The sequence below is a fragment of the Megascapheus bottae genome, chromosome 28, assembly GCF_031878675.1.
Source record: "Megascapheus bottae isolate mThoBot1 chromosome 28, mThoBot2.hap1, whole genome shotgun sequence".
Lineage (NCBI taxonomy): Eukaryota > Metazoa > Chordata > Mammalia > Rodentia > Geomyidae > Megascapheus > Megascapheus bottae.
In genome coordinates, this window is record NC_143536.1 from 13897266 (window position 1) to 13915568 (window position 18303).

An 18303-nucleotide genomic window follows, 5' to 3' on the forward strand; every position below is an offset into this window, starting at 1 on the left:
TTTGATAGTCCTGGCTTGAGCTCAGGGCCTGAGCGCTGTCCTTGCACTTTCCCAAGGCTAGAAGCTCTACCACTTGAGCCTCAGCACCATTTCCGGCTTTTTTCTATGTCTGTGGTACCTAGGAATTGAACCCGGGTCTTCGTGCATGCTAGGCAAGCACTTTACCAGTAGGCCAAACTCCCGGCCTCTCCTTTTTAATTTTTTTTTTTTTGCCAGTCCTTGGGCTTGAATTCAGAGCCTGGGCACTGTCTGTCCCTGAGCTTCTTTTGCTCAAAGCCAGCACTCTACTACCTGAGCCTCTGCAACTTCTGGCTTTTTCTGTGTATGTGGTAGTGAGGAATCAAATCCAGGGTTTCATGCATGCTAGGTAAGCACTCTACCACTAGGCCACACTCCTAGTCCCAGTTTCCTTTCCTGATGTTTATTTCCCTGGTGGTTTTTCTTCAAGGTTCAGCTTCCCTGCACCTTTCTGTCTGTCTGTCTTTTACTCAAGGCTAGCATACTACCACTCTATTTCTGGCTTTTAAAGACTCATGGACTTTCCTGCCTCGGTTGCCTTCACACTTTGATCCTCAGGTCTCAGCCTCCTAAATAGTTAGGACTACAGGTGTGGAGCCATAGGGGCCCAGCCTCTCTTTGTATTTTAGTTATTTAGAAGCTGGGCTGTGCATTGGGAAGGTTGCTCCAAAGCCCCTTCTCCAGTCTGCCCTTGCCATGTATTGGTCAGGGATTTGCCGGGCCCAGGAATGCTCCCACGGAATGCCAGGACCAGAGCCACCTTTCACATCCCTTCTTTTTGTGATCCCAGGAAATCCAGTCTGAATGTGAAGTCAGATCCCCCTCCACTCCACTCCCAGGATGTTATAACCTGGAGCGAATCAGTTACCTCACTTTACATCCTCCCCCGCCCCCCCCCCCCCCGCTTTGAAGAAATGGGAGCCCGTGTGTGTGTGTGTGTGTGTGTGTGTGTGTGTGTGTGTGTGTGTGTGTGTGTGTGTAGGGGGGCTGGACCCCCCAAGGACCGGATGCAATCCTGCCCCTGGCCGCGGTGCAGGGGTGCAGGGTGTGGCCCTGCGGTGCAGATCCGCGGGGCTGGCCGGCAGGACGCGGGGCCGGGCCCGGTCACCCCGCCTCTGCGTGCCCGCGGGCCAGGGGCTGCTCTCGGGGAGCTTTTTCCAGTCCCAACTCTAACGTGGATCCAGTGGCGACTTTTCAGGGTGGGGTCGTGACAATGCATAGAGCCAGGGCAGAGCCGCCATCACCCCCGCCCCTCCAGGCCCCCGCCTACCGGCGCTTCCTCTCTTCCCACCTCCACCTCTGCGGCGGTAAAACTGCAGTAACGGCAGGGCGCATGCGCGGCTCCCCAGCGCGGGGCGGCGGCAGCTATTTATAGTAGGTGACGTCACCTTGAAATAGACCGTTAGGGTGGGCCCGCCCTTCCCCCCCCAGCCAACGGCCGCCGCTCCCCGCCGCCCAGCGGGGCCTCTCCGACCGCGCAGGCGTCGTCCACTCCGGCCCTCCCTCCCTCCCTCCCCCTCCCGCGCCCCTCCCCGCCCCCACCCTCGCTCGCCTGTCCTCCCCGCGCGGCATCCGCGGCGCGAGCCACTGCGCGCCGGGCGAGCCAGCGAGAAGGGCGCGAGCGGCGCAGCCTGCAGCCCGGGCCAGCCTGCGAGCCAGTGCGCGTGCGCGGCCTTGCCTCCGCGGAGCCCCGGGAGCGACCGCGAGCCGGGATCGGAGCCGGGATCCGGGATCGCAGGACTGCCGAGCGCCGGGCCAGGCTGAGCGGACGACGACATGGGGGACCGAGAGCAGCTGCTGCAGCGGGCGCGGCTGGCCGAGCAGGCGGAGCGCTACGATGACATGGCCTCCGCCATGAAGGCGGTGAGAGAGGCTGCTCCGGGGACGACCCCGGGCGGCCGGGAGCGGGGCGGGGGGGGGGAGCCCGGCTGCAGAGGGAAGAGGGGAGATGCGGTGGCGGGGCGGTGTCCTCCCCCCCCCACCCCACGGGGGCCCGCGGAGGACCCAGCTGGGCGCGGCCACCCTGCGCAGCCCCGTGCTTCCCGCGCCCAGCTGGGTCGCCCCGCCATTTCCGGAGGCCCGGATCCAGCCAGGGTGTGGGGCGGGGGGGCTGCACTTCGTGGAGGGGGGAGGGGGCGGGTTCGAGGTCACGGATGCAGTTCTGCGGGGAAGGGGATGACCCCGGGGAGGAGCGGGGGGTGGGTTCCCGAGGAAACACGAGGGAGCCAGGTTCCTGCTTCTCGATCGTGCTCCGGGACCTGCGCAGGGGTGCGGTGGGTGGGGTTCACCCCGCATCTCCTTCCCACCCTGCACCAACTTGTAATAAAGAATCGCCTGGTGAGCGGCGCCCTGTCTCTCTCCTGCTTTTTTTGTTTTGTTTTTTTTTTTTCCTCTTCTTCCCGGCCTCTACCTGGAAACTGTGTAATTCGCATCTCTTGCTCTCTACTGGCTCCACATCGTGCTCTCCGCACCCCACCCCACCGTCCCGCACCCCTGGTCTGACCTTATGTGCAAAGACAATCCTCCCCCCCCCACACTTTTCTGCAGTCTTGGCATTAATAACGAGGGCTGGGGAGGAGAGGGTGTGTGTGTGTGTGTTGGGGGGGGGATCCTTCAGGATGGATGCGGGGGGGGGGGTGTCTGCCTGGAGGTTAAAAGGAGAGGTGACACGGGGAGTGCCTTTGCACTCCCCGGCCCCTCCTAGATGGATTCTGCAGCTTGACTTCCGGTGGGGAGTCGGGGAGCCCAGCCACACCCTAATCAAATACCAGCCAGCACTAGACACCACCCGCCTCCCCCCCAAGGCACCACCTGCATTTCGGGAGACTTGGAGATATGGTTACCATCTACTACCCCTCCCCTCTCCCCTCCCCCCCTCCGGCCGCCCATCTCTGCCTGTTATCTTAGGCTTTTTCTAAATGACTCTTAACTTTTCTCAGTGTCAAGGTCACTACAACCGCGGCCATCATCCTGAGTACAATCTCCTGACACAGCCTGGGCCGATCCCCTCCCCTCACCCGGGACTCCACTGGAGACCTCCAGAAGATGTAGAAATTCCCCGGAGGAAGTGGGGAAGGAATGGGGAAAGTGTTTGTGTGATACACAGAAATCTGCATTTTAATTCGTAGGCCATTTGTAACAAACTTCAATATTATGTAGCTCATCTCATCTAAGGGTGGCCATCTCTTAAAGGAGATGAAAGGGAGGGGGGAAAAAGAAAACCTGCCTGCAATTCTTGCTGCTTAGAAGTCTGAGATTTGAGGATTGAGGTTTCAAGCCAGCTCTAGCCGGAAAGTCTGAGAGTCTTATCTCTAGTTATCTACTAAAAAGCTGGAAATGGTAGAACAGTAGCCTGAAGCACAAAAGCTCAAGGACTGTGCCCAGCCCTGAGTTCTGGCTACAGAACCTGCAAAACAAACAAACAAAAAACACCTCAAATCTGCAAACCCAGATGATCCCTAATATTTTAGATTAATTTGAAAAAAAATTATTTTCCCTTTCTCCCCCCCCCACCCTGCTAGTCCTGGGGCTTAAACACAGGGCCTAGGCTAGGAACCGTCTGTGGACACTTTTTTGTTCAAGGCTTGAGCACTCTGCCTCTTGAGCCACAGCACCACTTCTGGATTTTTCTGTGTATGTGATTCCAGGAAATCAACCCAGGGCTTCATGCATGCTAGGTGAGCACTCTACCACTAGGCCATGCTTCCAGCCCTGAAAAAATTTCTTTTAAGGATATGGTGTAAATAGTATATGACACATAGAGTAGAAGCCCATATTGAAATTATCCAGGTAAGAAAGATACTTATTTAGTTATCTTTCCTTTGGTTCCCTTGTTATTTATCTAAGTGGGTGGCAACGCCCAGGTCCATTTAGTGATTCTGTGTTCAGCATTCTGGCATGCAGATGTGGGTTTATATAGAGAATTTTTCATTTAAATCAGGGGTCAGTCTGGGTTTGGGGTCTGCACTTTTAAGAAAGGTTGAGCCCTTTTTTTTTTTTTTGCCAGTCCTGAGCTCAGGGTCTGAGCACTGTCCTTGGATTTTTCTCAAGGCTAGAGCTCTACCACTTGAGCCTCAGCACCACTTCCAGCTTTTTTCTATGTATGTGGTACCAAGGAATCGAACTGGGTCTTTGTGCATGCTAGGCAAGCACTCTACCACTAGGCCAAACTCCCGGCCTCATGTTGAGCCCTTTTTTAAAAAACATGAATTTGGGATACATATCATTTTGTGACTTTTACAGAAACAGAACTGACTCTAGTCACGTAAGTCAGTTAAGGGAGCCTCTTGAGCCTAGTAACTAGGTTCTGGGATTATCCAAGTGGAAGTTGCCTTTGGGCATTTTGCTAAGGCCCTTGTTGACCCTGTGAATGGAGTTTGAAGGTTGCGGAGTCCTGAGCCCTTTGGGGAATAAAGGAAGAAGGGATGGCTGAGTGCTGTTAGCCCATGCTACTCATTCTAGCTAGTCAGGAGACAGATCTGAGGATCAAGGTTCAAAGCCAACCTTGGCAGGAAAGTCTTTTGTGACTCTTCTCTCTGACCAACAAAAAGTCAAAAATAGAGCTGTGGCTCAAGTGGTAGTTCACCAATCTTGAGCTAAAAAGCCAAAGGACGGTGTCCAGGCTTTGGGTTTTAAGTTTGTTGGTGAACAAATACGCCAAGATAAAAAGAGACAGGGCTTAATGGAAGGTGAATTGAGGGTAAGGAAGTCTGGAGCCATTAGAAACCTGACACTACTTGAGATGGGAAATGAAAGGATGGACAGATATTCTCCAAATTTATTGAGAACAGGAAGAAAAAAAGTGACTTTCTGGTCTTCAAAAATAGGTTTGAGCAAAGCTTTTCTCTGAGTCATTAAGGCAACATGTTACGAACTGAAGGATCCATCAGTACATTAGAAATTTATAATATCAGAAATGCTTGGGAAAACCACTCAGTATTTAATACTCTATTTAAATACTGTGCCATTAGAATTGTGACAAACTATTTCTCAACTCCTACTAAAAGTGATATTTTTAGAAAACACTATGATAGTTTCTTAAATCAAATTAAAAAGAAAATTCTTTTGGAGGTAGGGATGTGTAGCCCAGGCCAGACAAGAGGGATTCCCAGAAGGAATTTGAGATCCTGCCTGTGCTCTCTGAATGCTGGGATTATAGGTATGTACCACCATGCCTGGCAAATGTTTCATCTTTTATTTACTTTTGTGCTGATCTTGAACTCAGGGCTTGAGCACTGCCCTTTGGCTTTCTCAAGGCTAGAGCTCTGCCACTTGAGCCACGGCACCACTTCTGGCTTTTTCCAAGGAATCTAAACTCAGGCCTTCATGCATGTTAGTCCTCCTGAGTATAGGCATGAGCCACTGGTACCTGGTTCACCCTTTTTTCCAGAGCTGAGGACTGAACTCCAGGCCTTGCTCTTGCTAGACAAGTGCTCGTTTACTAAGCTAAATCCCAACCCACCTTGCTCATTTAAAAAAAAAAAAAATTTTAATTGCGTATTTTTTAGTGCCAGGAATCAAACGTAGGGCCTTGAACATTGCTATAAGTAACTGTTCTGTCAATGACCTGTGCCCCAGTGCCCTAAATAATTTATTATCTAAGTTAATGAAGTATATTATTGATAAATGAAGTTTTTTTTTACCCATTAAAATGGTATCTAGATCTATCTATCTTCCCTTCCTTCGTTCCTTCCTTCCTTCGTTCCTTCCTTCCTTCCTTCCTTCTTTCCTTTCTTTCTTTTTCTTTCTTTCCCGGTCTGGGAGCTCAAACCCAGGGCCTGTGAACTGTCTTTGGATACTTTTTGCTCAAGGCTAGGACTCTGCCACTTGAGCCACAACACCATTTCCAGCTTTCTTATTCTGTGTATGTGGTCCCGAGGATCGAACCCAGATCTTTGTGTATGCTAGGTGAGCACTCTACCACTAGGCTACGCTCCTGGTCCCTTATTTTTCTTTCTTACTTTCTTTCTTTTTTGCATTAGTAGGGTTTTGAACTCTGAGCTGAGCTTGCTAGGTAGGTACTCTACTACTTCAACCATGCCCTCAACATTATATATTTTTCCAGTCCTGGGGCTTGAACTCAGGGCCTGGGCTTTCTCAAGGCTAGAGCTCTACCACTGGAGTCACAGTACCACTTCCGGCTTTTTCTCTGTATGTGGTACTGAGAAATTGAACCTGGGTCTTTATGCATGCTAAGCAAGCATTTACCGCTAGGCCATACTCGCAGCCCTACCCTTTCTATTGTAGTTCTTTTCACTGTAGGGTCTTGTTTTTGCCCTGCTGAACCTTGGTTCTTCCTGTTTGTGCTTTCCTTATACCTGGGATAACAAGTGCTTGCTACCACACCCAGAGAGTTTGTTGAGATGGGGTCTCGCTGATGTTGAACTACTGCCCTGATCTCCGCTTCTCAGGTAGCTGCCATCACAGGATTACAGGCATGAACTACTACACTTAGCCCTAGATTACATTCTTTTTTTTTTGGGGGGGGGGGTTGAAATCTGGGCCTGGGCCCTGTCCCTGAGCTCTTGAGCTCAAGTCTACTGCCCTACCCTTGAGCCAAGCCCTACTTCTCGTTTTCTAGAGGATAATTGCAGATTCTCAGGTCCTTTTGTGCCCAGGCTGGCTTTGAACCTTGGTCCTCGGATCTCAGCCTCCTGAGTAGCTAGGATTACAGGTGTGAGCCACCATGCCTGCCCAGCAGTACATTATTTTATTTATTCATTTTTGTGGTGCTAGGGATCAAATGTAGGTTGTTTTTTTTTTTTTTTTGTCCTGGGGCTTGGACTCTGGCCTGAACATTGTTTCTTTTTTCTATTTCTTTTCTTTATTTTTAATTGTAGGGGTAATGTATAGAAGGGTTACAGTTACATTAGTTAGGTCGTGGGTGCATTACTTCTATACTTCTCATGTTTTTGTCCCCGTTTCCCTCCCTGGGCATTGTTTCTGAGTTCTTCAGCTCAGTGCTAGCACTCTACCACTTAAGCCACAGCACCACTTCTGGTTTCCTGGTGGTTTATTGGAGATAAGAGACTCAGGGATTTTCATGCGAGGGCTGGCTTTGGAACCTCGATGCTCAGATCTCAGCCTCCTGAGTAGCTAGGAATACAGGCGTGAGCTACTGGTACCTGGCTGAAACTAGTTCTTGAGTGTACTAGGCAAGCACTCCACCACGGAGATTAAATTCTTCCTTTTGCCAGTCCTGGGGCTAGAACTCAGGGCCTGGGCACTGTGCTTGGGCTTTGTCAAGGGTAGCACTCACCCAAGGCTACCGCCCTACCCCAGGAGCCACAGCGCCACTTCTAGTTTTCTAGTGGTTAATTGGAGATAAGAATCTCATGGACATAAGTTCACAAGACAGCTTTGAACCTTGATCCTCAGATCTCAGCCTTCTGAATAGCTTGGATTACAGGCATGAGCCACTGTACCCAGCAAGATTAAATTCTTAATGAAGGTTAGTGGGGCTATCTAGGCCTCTTTTTTTTTTTTTATTGCCTGTCCTGTGGCTTGAACTCAGGGCCTGGGCACTGTTCTTGGGCTTTCCTCAAGACTAGTGCTCTACCACTTGAGCCACTGCACCACTTCTAGCTTTTTTTCTATGTATATGGTACCGAGGAGTCGAACCATGCTAGGCAAGCACTCTACCATTAGGCCAAACTCCCGGCCCTAGGCCTCATTTTTATTAATATAAAAAACATTAACTAGAGCCGTCAGGAAGAGTGAATTCTCCCTGAGTTTTTTTCAGGGCAAAGGAAAGGCAGGTAAGTGGATGCCAGTGAACGTGGAACAGGGCACCTGGGCTGGGGGTGATGTGTTGTCATTATTCTGACCTTGAAACTTGGTCCTCTTGGCCTTAGGCCCTTAAGGAATAATACATTGTGATACTGATATTAAAAAAGAGTCCATTTTTCAGCCTTATTAGCATGTTTCTATTTCCTTTATAATGTAAATGCTGTGCTGTTACCTGCCTATGATGACTGGTATTCTTAAATGTGTTAGCGTCACCTGGAGAATGTCGGTAAGAAAAATCATGAGTATCCACACACAATGATGTTGGAGAACTACACTTTTCTGCCTTACCCATATTCTAGCAAAACACTCACTGGTGGCTCATGCCTGTAATCCTAGCTACTCAGGAGGCTGAGATCTAAGCATTGCGGTTTGCAACCAGTCACGACAGACAAATTTGAGAGACTCTTAGCAACAGGTAACCATCAGAAAGCCAGAGATGGAGCTATGGCTCAAATGGTAGAGTACTAGTCTTGAGTGAAAAAGCTGAGCCAGAGCATGAGGCCCTGAGTTCAGTTCCTAGTACCAGCAGAGAGAGAGAGAGAGAGAGAGAGAGAGAGGTAGGGGGGAGGTTTAATAAAAGTATCATCAGGCTTTGATAGTAGCTTACGTGGATTATAATTGACGAAGAAACATAGAAGATCTTTATCAAGTGATTTTACATAATCCATAATCTCTGATAAATCATCCTCTGAGAAGGAGGATCAAAATCTATTATGTAGACAAATGACTGAAAAGGAAGTGGCGTTTCCAGGGGTAGTGAGGGGTGGGTAGAATTCAGTTATGTCTTCAACTGCCCTAAGTCACTTGTACTTGGGTGTTGGCAGGTTAAGGAATGTACCATTTAGGGTAACACGAGGTAACGGAGGACATGAGACAATTAAGTGCAGGAAACAAGAGTCCAAGAGGAAGAGGCCTTTGACCCCAGCCACTGGCAAAGACTCTTTCTCCAACAGCTGTGGGATAGGAACGGGAAAGGAGCAGGTGCTGGGTGTAAGAGTGTCACTGAGTGGCCCAGGGAGAAACATCAATGTGGAAGACATTAAGGATTGTGTGTGTACTGGGATTTGAACCCAGGGTTTTGTGCTCTTACTTGGCCTTTTTTCCCCCTCAAGGCTGGTGCTTTTTTTGAGCCATAGCTCCATCTCCAGGTTTTTTGATGGTTAACTGGAGCTGAGTCTCAAACCCATCATCCCTGGCTGGCTTTGTATCCTTGATCCTAGATCTCAGCCTCCTGAGTAGCTAGGATTATAGGCATGAGCCACTGCGTGGACCTAAGGATGAATCTGATTATAACTGTGGTTAGCATGAAATCTTAAAGTCACAGTGGTACTATTTGAAATAGATGAAAACTGGGGAGCCTTCTTCATGTGGTCATTGGAAATGTGACTGCCTCTCTGTCATATGTAGACTAAGGAAAGATGGGGCCCTGGATTGCTTTTGTAACTCAGGACCATGGCTTCCTGGGTGCACTCTAAGTCCTGTGTTGAGTCCAATACACAAAAAGGAAGATATTTCAAGTGGCTTTATTCCCCAAAGTGGCAATTGTGACCTCCATCCGCATTTTGGTTTCACAGTTAGGAACCACATTAATCATATCCTTACAGAAACCCCAAATGGGTTATCTGTATCTTTTTGGGTTTTATATTAGTGGTAGGCTATTATCACACTTTCTCTTGGCTTGGGAGAGGATATCCCTAGGTGTTTTCTGTGTGACTATATATAATTTGCCAGACCTGGGGCTTCAACTCAAGAGCCTGGGCACTGTCCTGGGATTTTTCAGGGCCAGTTCCCTATCACTTGAGCCATAGCACCATTTCTGGCTTTTTGTATGAGGTACCAAGGAATTGAACCCAGGGCTTTCAAGCACTCTACCACGAGGCCACACTCCTGGCCTCTCTGTGACTTTTGATACACTAATGAAATCGATCACTTTTTAGGCACTCAGAAAATGGTGGCTACAATTTTGTGTGCATAATCTCATTGCCTGAGCCTTTTCTGGGACTTGAACTCAGAGCCTGGGCATTATCCCATAGCATTTTCACTCAAGGCTAGTGTTCTACCGCTTGAGCCACAGCTCCATATTTGTTTTTTTGTTGGTTGATTGGAGATGAGTATCACAGACTTTCCTTCCTGGACTGGCTTTGAACCATGATCCTCATCTCTTCTGAGTATCTAGGATTACAGGCCCAGCTATTTTCATACAATTTACTTGGTGGAAGCCTTCTGCCAAGTTTGATTAAAAGCTGAATATACCACTCATGTCAGCTATATTAGACTAATGTAAAAGTAAAACTCACAGATCTGCTTGTTCTCTTGAAGGCTAGAAGTAGTTTTTAGCCGAAGTTAAATGTTGGTTGAATTTGCCTCCCTGTTAAGAATTAAGTTGCAAACCTATGGATTCCAAAACTTCAATCTCCAAACCCTAGAAGCAGGCGGCCCCCTAGGGCCCCCTAGCCAGCCTGGGGAGGCCCTCTCCCTCTTGTGACATTTCCATTTGCAGTGGTGGATGTCAGCCTTTGCCTTGGCCTCTGAAGCTGCCAGTCCTGGTGCCTCTGGGGACAGTTGCATACAACATTCAGGTGTGATTGTGTTTAATACCTGCCAATCTCTGTGACAGTGCTCTTTGATATCAAAAGCAAGGCACATGGACCCATGGTATCCTTCAGGGAGTGACTTGGCCTCACATTCTGGGCAGTGAGTTGGCAAAACTCTCCCTGCTTGCTCTGGAAGCATTCTGCTGTAGAAGCCGTTATATTAATCGGATGGTGAGGATTGCGCTGTGTTGCAGATGTGCATTGGAAGGAAGCCTAGGGGTGGCGGGTGGGTGCGGCCACCTGGTGGAAGGGGACGGTGGCTGGGTATTTGTCTCCGAAAGGTGGATGGCTGGTTAGAATAGTGGTATTATACCTCATGGACAGGACAGTCTGGTGGCAGCTCAAGTGGCTTTTTTGTTTGCTCAGTATTACTTTCGATGTTGGCTGTCTCCCAGATGAAGAATTCCATTTTCCTAAATAGTAACTGTTCTATTTTTGGCAACTAATCTCTTTTTTTACTCACCACACATAGTGTATTGCCTTATGAATAGTGGGAGGAGGCCCTCAGGGAGTTTTGAGTAAGCAAATGGTGTCCTAGGAAGAGGAATGAATTAGCGGCAGGCTGGGTACTTTGTGACTTTTTGTAACGCTGGGGAGTCTAGAGCAGAGAAAATGGGTTGTAGCTAGTCCCTTAAGGTTGAGAGTTGGTCTAGTCCAGGTGGCGAAGACATCGATTCTTTCTTTTTGTTGGTGTGTCATGGGGCTTGAACTCTGGTCCTGGGTGCTGTCCTTGAACTCTTTAGCTCAAGGCTACTGCCCTACCATTTGAGCCACAGCTGCACATCCTGTTTTTTAGTGATTAATTGGAGATAGAGTCTCACAAGCGGGCACGTGGCTCACGCCTGTAATCCTAGCTACTCAGGAGGCTGATATCAGGATCAAGGTTCTAAGCCAGCCCGGCATTAAAGAACCTGAGACTCATTTCCAGTTAACCTCTAGAAAATGGGAAGTGGGGCCTGGCTCAAGGGTGGGGCATTAGCCTTGAGTTGCAGAGCTCAGAGACAATGCCCAGGCCCAGGGTTAGGGAGGTAGCCTTGAGCTGAAGAGCTCAGCTCAGGGACCGCGCCGAGTTCAAGCCCCATGACCCACCAAAAAAAAAAAAAAAGTCTCACGCTCTTTAGTGCCTGCTGGCTTTGAACTGTGATCCTCAGATCTCAGCCTTCTGATTAGCTGGATTACAGGCATGAGCCACCATGCTCAACTGTGAGTCCACTTCTTAAACGTAGACGGGTCCCTTTTTAAATGGCTTGTCATTCCACTTAAGGTTTTCAGGAAGGATGGAGTGGGTAGGATTAAGTGAGATGGGAAGCAGGGTGCTGGTAACTCATGCCTGTAATTCAAGCAACTGAGCAGGCCAAGATCTGAGATCCTGGTTCAGAGCTATAGAAATTTGTGAAAGTTATCTCACCACCAAAAAGCTGGGAAATGAGATGTGGCTCAAGTGGTAAAGCACCAGCTGTTATCCAGTAAAGCTAAGCAGGAGCATAACACGCTGAGTTCAAGCTCCATACCAGCAAAAAAAAAAAAAAAGACTAGCTGCAAATCTTTTAAAATGGACCATCTTTAAAAAAGCTGTATTTGGAGGATGGGGGGACTTAGTTTTTTTTGTAGTTGTTGTTTACTTGGTCACCTAACCACTTTTTTGGGGGGCAGGGGTTATGGGGATTGAACTCTGGGCCTGGGTGTTGTCCCTGAGCATTTCAGCTCAAGGATATGGCCCTACCCCTTGAGCCACAGCCCTACTTCCCCTTTTCTGGTGATTAATTGGAGATAAGAGTCTCAAGGACTTTGAACTTTAGTGCCTGGGATGGCTTTGAACCGAGATCCTCAGATCTCAGCCTCCTGAGCAGTTAGGATTACAGGCGTGAGCCACCGCGCCTGGCTCAACTCACCACATTCTATAAGTTTCCTTTTCTTAACTGAATTCTGGTTTAGGAATGTTACAAACCCTATGTCTGAATGTCCCCAGTTATTTCCTAGTTAGGCTGTGGCTTAGCTACGTTAGTCACTCTCAGCTGACGCTGGTGCTGATTCATTCAGACAGGCAGGCAGCCAGACGATTGTTACATAAACACCAATACCCCTCGTCAATGATTTTCTCTGTGAAGGTGCCGTCCTCAGCACTGCCAATAACCCTTTTTGGCAGTTTATTCAGAGGAAGAAGAAATATCATTACATGAATTCCTGAGGCTCACATACATCATGTCTCAACGCCCCACCCTTTTTTTTTGGGTGCCAATACTAGACTTGAACTTGAATGCTGGGTCTAGACACTGTCCCTTTGCTTATTCTGTTTAAGGCTAGTGCTCTACCACTTGAGCCACAGCCACACTTTCAGCTTTTTGGTGGCTAATTGAAGATAAGAGTCTCTCGGACTTTCCTACCTGGGCTGGCTTCAAAATAAACCTTGGTTCTCAGACCTTAGCCTCCTGAATGGCAGGCGTTATAGGTATGAGCCATGGGCGTCCAGTTTTTTGTTTGTTTGTTTTTAAAGAGACATGGATTGTCTCTATGAACTAGGCTGGCCTTGAACCTTTTATGTGCCTCATTCAGCCTCCAGGGAAGCTGAGATTTACAGGCATGGGCCACTGTGGCTTGGCTTCTGCCTCTTTTATTTATTTATTTTTTCTTCAGTGCCAGTACTAGAGCTTGATCTCCAGGTCTCTTGCTCTTGCTTAGTTTTCTCTCTCCAAGCACTCTGCCACTTGAGCCATACTTCCACTTTAGATTTTTTGATGATTAATTGTAGCTATGATTCTCTTTGGTTTGTCTTCTGGGCTGGCTTTGAACCAGCATCCTCAAATCTCGGGCTCTTGAATAGCTGGGGGTTACAAGTGTAAAACACTGGTGCCCAGCCTCCTTTTTTTTTTTTTTTTTGGTTGGTCATGGGTTTGAACTTAGGGCTGGGGTGCGATCTCTGAGCTCTCTTGCTTAAAGCTAGCTAGTACTCTACCACTTTGAGCCACACTTCTACTTCAAGATTTTTCTGAAGTTTATTGGAGATAAGAATCTCATGGACTTTCCTTTGTGGGCTGGCTTTGAACCCAGATCCTCAGATCTCAGCCTCCTGAGCAGCTGGGATGCAGATATGAGCCACCGTCACCCAGCTTCCTTTGATTTTTTTTTTTTTTGCTAAACCTGGGACTTGAACTCAGGACCTGGGCATTATCCCTGAGCTTCATTTGCTCAAGGCTAGCACTTTACCACTTGAACCACAGTGCCATTCTGACCTTTTTTGTGTATGTGGTACTGAGGAATTGAACGCAGGGCTTCATGCAAGGTAGGCAAGCACTCTACTACTAAGCCACATCGCCCCCCCCTCTTTTTTTTTTGCCAGTCTTGGGGCTTGTACTTAGGGCCTGAGCACAGTCCTTGGACTTTCCCAAGGCTAGAGCTCTACCCCTTGAGCCACAGCACCACTTCTGGCTTTTTTCTACGTATGTGGTAGCAAGGAATCGAACCTGTGTCTTGTGCATGCTACGCAAACACTCTATCATTAGGCCAGACTCCTGGCCCCTTCCTTGCTTTTGATATCTCCAAAAGTTATTGTTTGCAGTCACACAGTTAGACTAAACTTGTTGATGTCTTAGGTTTTAGGAATTATGTTGCCCCATCTATAAGCAGTGTATGTGATTGTTCTTCAGATATTCATTCATTTCATTTGGTGTTGTATTTCATTTGGTGTGTGTAGCTTCATAACCATCTATCAGAAGCAGTTTTGGGCACAGGGCGAGCTATGCTATGGCTCCCATGTGAATATCGTTTGTAAAGTCAAATGCCTTCGCCAGTTGTAATTACTGTGAGAACTAAAGAGTTCTTCAGTTTTTGTTTTTTGTTTTTTTCCCAGTCTTGGAGCTTAAGCTCAGAGCTTGAGCACTATTCTTGGACTTTCTCAGCCTAGAACTCTACTACTTAAGCCACAGAACCACTTCTGGCTTTATTTTTGTATGTGGTACCAGGGATTCGAACCCAGGTCTCCATGCATGCTAGGCAGGCACTCTACCTCTAGGCCAAACTCCTGGCTCCTTCTATGTTTTATTGAATATTGTTCTAGAAAAGTGAGTCATTTTGCAGGAGCCAAGCACCCCAAGAATTGCTTCTTTTAATTATCGCCAGGCCCTGATGTCTCGGGTCCATTAATGTAGCTATTTAGGAAATTGAGATCATGGGGACCATGGTTCAAAGCCAGGCCAAGCAGAGAAATTTGCCAGACTCTGTCTCTTAAATAACAAGAAAAAAAATGAAACAAAAACAGCAAAAAGTTGACTGAGGCATTGGTAGGACACAGCCCAGTAAACTAGCGGAGCAAGTGGAATGCTCCAGAACAACAAAAAGTTGGGCCTTAGTGGTAGAGAGCTGGCCTAGCATGCACGAAGCCCTGGGTTTGATTCCTCGGTACCATATAAACAAAAAAGGCTAGAAGTGGCACTGTGGCTCAAGTGCACTGTGGTCCTTGAAACAAAGGATCTCATATTCAGTGCCCAGGCCCTGAGGTCAAGCCCCAGAATTGGAAAAGAAGAGAGAGAAGAGAGAGAGAGAGAGAGAGAGAGAGAGAGAGAGAGAGAGAGAGAGAGAGAGAGAGAGAGAGAGAATTATTAGCAAAGCCTCTGTGTTTTTCTTTGAACAAATGTGAGGGAGGGAGTGAAGGGAGAGAAATGGAGACTAAAACATGAGAAGGGGTGGGCCGGGAGTGTGGCCTAGCATGCACGAAGACCCGGGTTCGATTCCTCGGTACCACATACATAGAAAAAAGCTGGAAGTGGTGCTGAGGCTCAAGTGGTAGAGTTCTAGCCTTGAGAAAGTCCAAGAACAGTGCTCAGGCCCTGAGCTCAAGCCCAGGACTGGCAAAAAAAAAAAAAATATGAGAAGGGGTATCAGTGTGTGAGGAGTAATGCACCTACTATCTGATGAATGTAACTGTAACCCCTCTATACATTACCTTGACAATAAAAACAAAATCAAAAACAAAAACAAGTGTGAGTATGTGTGGGTATGTTTCTATATGTGTGTGTATATATATATATATATATATATATGTATATGTATATGTATATGTATATACACATATATAGACATATCCACACATTTTTACCACTTGAGCCATAGCATCACTTTTACACTTTTCTGTGTATGTGGTATGGAGGAATGGAACCCAGGCCTCCTGGCCTTTGTGCGTGTATATATTTAAAAGGCACTTCCTCTAGGAAAACTGGGGTGGAGGTGGGCGGTCTTACAGGTCTCTGACTGGATTTGAAGGCAGCGTGGACTTCAAACTCCAGGAGAAGGTTGCCCCTGGTAGGGACGGATCTTGGGGTTGTGTGTGTCAGGAACTAGTGTGTATGTGAGCAGAGAGGAGAGCCTGGCATGAGGGCAGCCTCCTGGGGTAAGGATTCCATATTCCAGGGCCATTCCAGTTCCTGTCAGGTTGAACAGAAGAAAGGTGGCTGCTAGGTAGCTTTGCTTCCTTTCAGCAGAGGCTGCGGGCATTTACCAATGCCTTGTTCCTTTCTGGTGGGGGAGGGCAAGGGGCATGGCAGGGAGGAAGAGCTAACCACAATGCGTGGAGTTTGGTGGTTTTCCTTAGCATGACCTTTACAGCCTTTCTGTGATGATCTTTATTCCTCTTCCAAGATGAAAGCAACATCTTACACAAGACTCAAACTAGACATTTCTGAAGGCCCTGTCACTTTGCAGTTCCAGACTATAAGCCTTCCTTCAGATAGGACCCACGGCTGTACTTCTTTTGAGTGTTTTCTAGTACTGGGGCTTGAACTTAGGTCTTTACACTCTAGCTTAGCTTTTTTTGCTCAAGGCTGGCACTCTACCACTCTACCACTGGAGCTCCACCTTCACTTTTGGCTATTTGTTAGTAATTGGGGGTAAGAGTCGCATAGACTTTCCTGCTTGGCCTAGATTCCAACCTCCATCCTCAGATCTTGGTCTTCTGAGTCGTTAGGATGACAGCTCTGAGCTACCCGCTTCCAGTTCTCTTCACTGATTTTTAGCCCTTTAGTGCTTTTCGTTCCTCAGTGTGGCTTGTTCAGACTCCTGCTCTTGAGAAGGGTCATCGGTTGTGTTGGAGGATTCGTGCATTTCCAGATTCGGCTCTCAATGTTTCTATCTTGGGCTTTTGCAGGTGACTGAGCTGAATGAACCTCTCTCCAATGAAGATCGAAATCTCCTCTCAGTGGCCTACAAGAACGTGGTTGGGGCCAGGCGATCTTCTTGGCGAGTCATTAGCAGCATTGAGCAGAAGACCATGGCCGATGGAAATGAAAAGAAATTGGAGAAAGTGAAAGCATACCGGGAGAAGATTGAGAAGGAGCTGGAGACGGTTTGCAATGATGTCCTGGCTCTGCTGGACAAGTTCCTCATCAAGAACTGCAACGATTTCCAGTACGAGAGCAAGGTGTTTTACCTGAAAATGAAGGGTGATTACTATCGCTACCTGGCCGAGGTGGCTTCTGGGGAGAAGAAAAACAGTGTGGTGGAAGCTTCCGAAGCGGCTTACAAGGAAGCCTTCGAGATCAGCAAAGCGCATATGCAACCTACGCACCCCATCCGGCTGGGCCTGGCCCTCAACTTCTCTGTCTTCTACTATGAGATCCAGAATGCGCCCGAGCAGGCCTGCCTCCTAGCCAAACAAGCCTTTGATGACGCCATAGCTGAGCTGGACACATTAAATGAGGATTCCTATAAGGACTCCACTCTCATCATGCAGCTACTGCGAGACAACCTGACCCTCTGGACGAGCGATCAGCAGGATGAAGAAGCAGGAGAAGGCAACTGAAGACCCTTCTGGTCCCTTCCCTGACCCTTCCCCGACTCCCCACCAGCCCATCATCACCAACCCGTCTTTACCACAATCACGAAATAATCTAGTGCTAAACCTATCTGTATTGGAGCACAGCTACTCAGATCTGCTCTCCTGTCCCTCGGGAAGCAGCTTCAGATAAACCTTGGGCATTGCTGGACTGATGGTGGCTTTGAGCCCACAGGAGCTCCCTTTTTTGAATTGTGCAGAGGCGTGTGTTCTGAAGGAGGCATTTCCCATGCCTGTCGATTGATCGATGGCAAGTGCAGGCAGAAGTAATCAAGTTTCGAAAGAATTAGCCGACCCAGAAGGTTAATAGTGAAAACAAACCGATAGTGTTTGGTTAGACATCTTGTGCATGCAAAAATGAATTCAACCCTCCCGCGTCTTTCTTCAGCTTACGGAAAACTGTTAAGGGAAGCTGATCCAGAGAGACAACTTGCTCCTATCCATCAGCTTTATAATAAACTGTTTAATGTGAGGTTTCAGTAGCGCCTTGTTTTGCCTCTTTAAATTATGAAATGCACAAACCCTTCTTTTCAATGCAATGCATCTAAAGTTTTGATATGTGTAACTTTTTTTTTCCTTTGGTTGCGATTGTTTAAGAATCATGGATTTATTTTTTGTAACTCTTTGGCTATTGTCCCTGTGTATCCTGAGCGCACCACGCGTGTCAGCCCGTGTCAATCAAGATGGGTGATTATGAAATGCCAGACTTCTCAAATAAATGTTTTGGAATTCCAAGGGTAAATAAATGCTGCTTTGGGGATATCTCTTCTGTGTCTTGCTTTGAGTTTTTTCCTTTCCCACAGGGCTGTGTTGTTATTGCTTTTTTTTTTTTTTTTGGTGTCAGTAATCAAGGTCTCATGTTTTCACTTGGCGAGGATGGTGCTGTAACTCCATGGGACTAAAGATGGACAGAATTCATTGTCAAGTTCATGTCCAAAGTGCATCATCTTCCCTGTCGTTCTGGAGCACAGAAACTGTCCCAAGAGGGGAAAGGACATTTACTGACTTGCATGGGCTAGTCACTCAAGCGGGGCTTTACATGCACTTAAAAAATTATTTAGTGGAGGTGTCCCTCCACTA

General features: G+C 47.8%; 1 protein-coding gene across 1 annotated transcript; it reads left to right on the forward strand.

Moving 5' to 3' along the window:
* Positions 1-1586: 1586 nt before the first annotated feature.
* On the forward strand, positions 1587-17985 carry Ywhah (tyrosine 3-monooxygenase/tryptophan 5-monooxygenase activation protein eta). The gene is made up of 2 exons (XM_090320532.1): positions 1587-1881; positions 16537-17985. Exons 1-2 carry the CDS (start codon positions 1795-1797, stop codon positions 17188-17190), a joined length of 741 nt encoding a protein of 246 aa, XP_090176658.1. The 5' UTR covers positions 1587-1794; the 3' UTR covers positions 17191-17985.
* Positions 17986-18303: the final 318 nt, after the last annotated feature.

Excerpts from the sequence above, each read along its gene's own strand:
- Ywhah (XM_090320532.1), top strand. The coding sequence starts at position 1,795 with ATGGGGGACCGAGAGCAGCTGCTGCAGCGGGCGCGGCTGGCCGAGCAG. Across the intron at positions 1,882-16,536 it reads TGGCCTCCGCCATGAAGGCG|GTGACTGAGCTGAATGAACC; the intron begins GTGAGAGAGGCT and ends GGGCTTTTGCAG.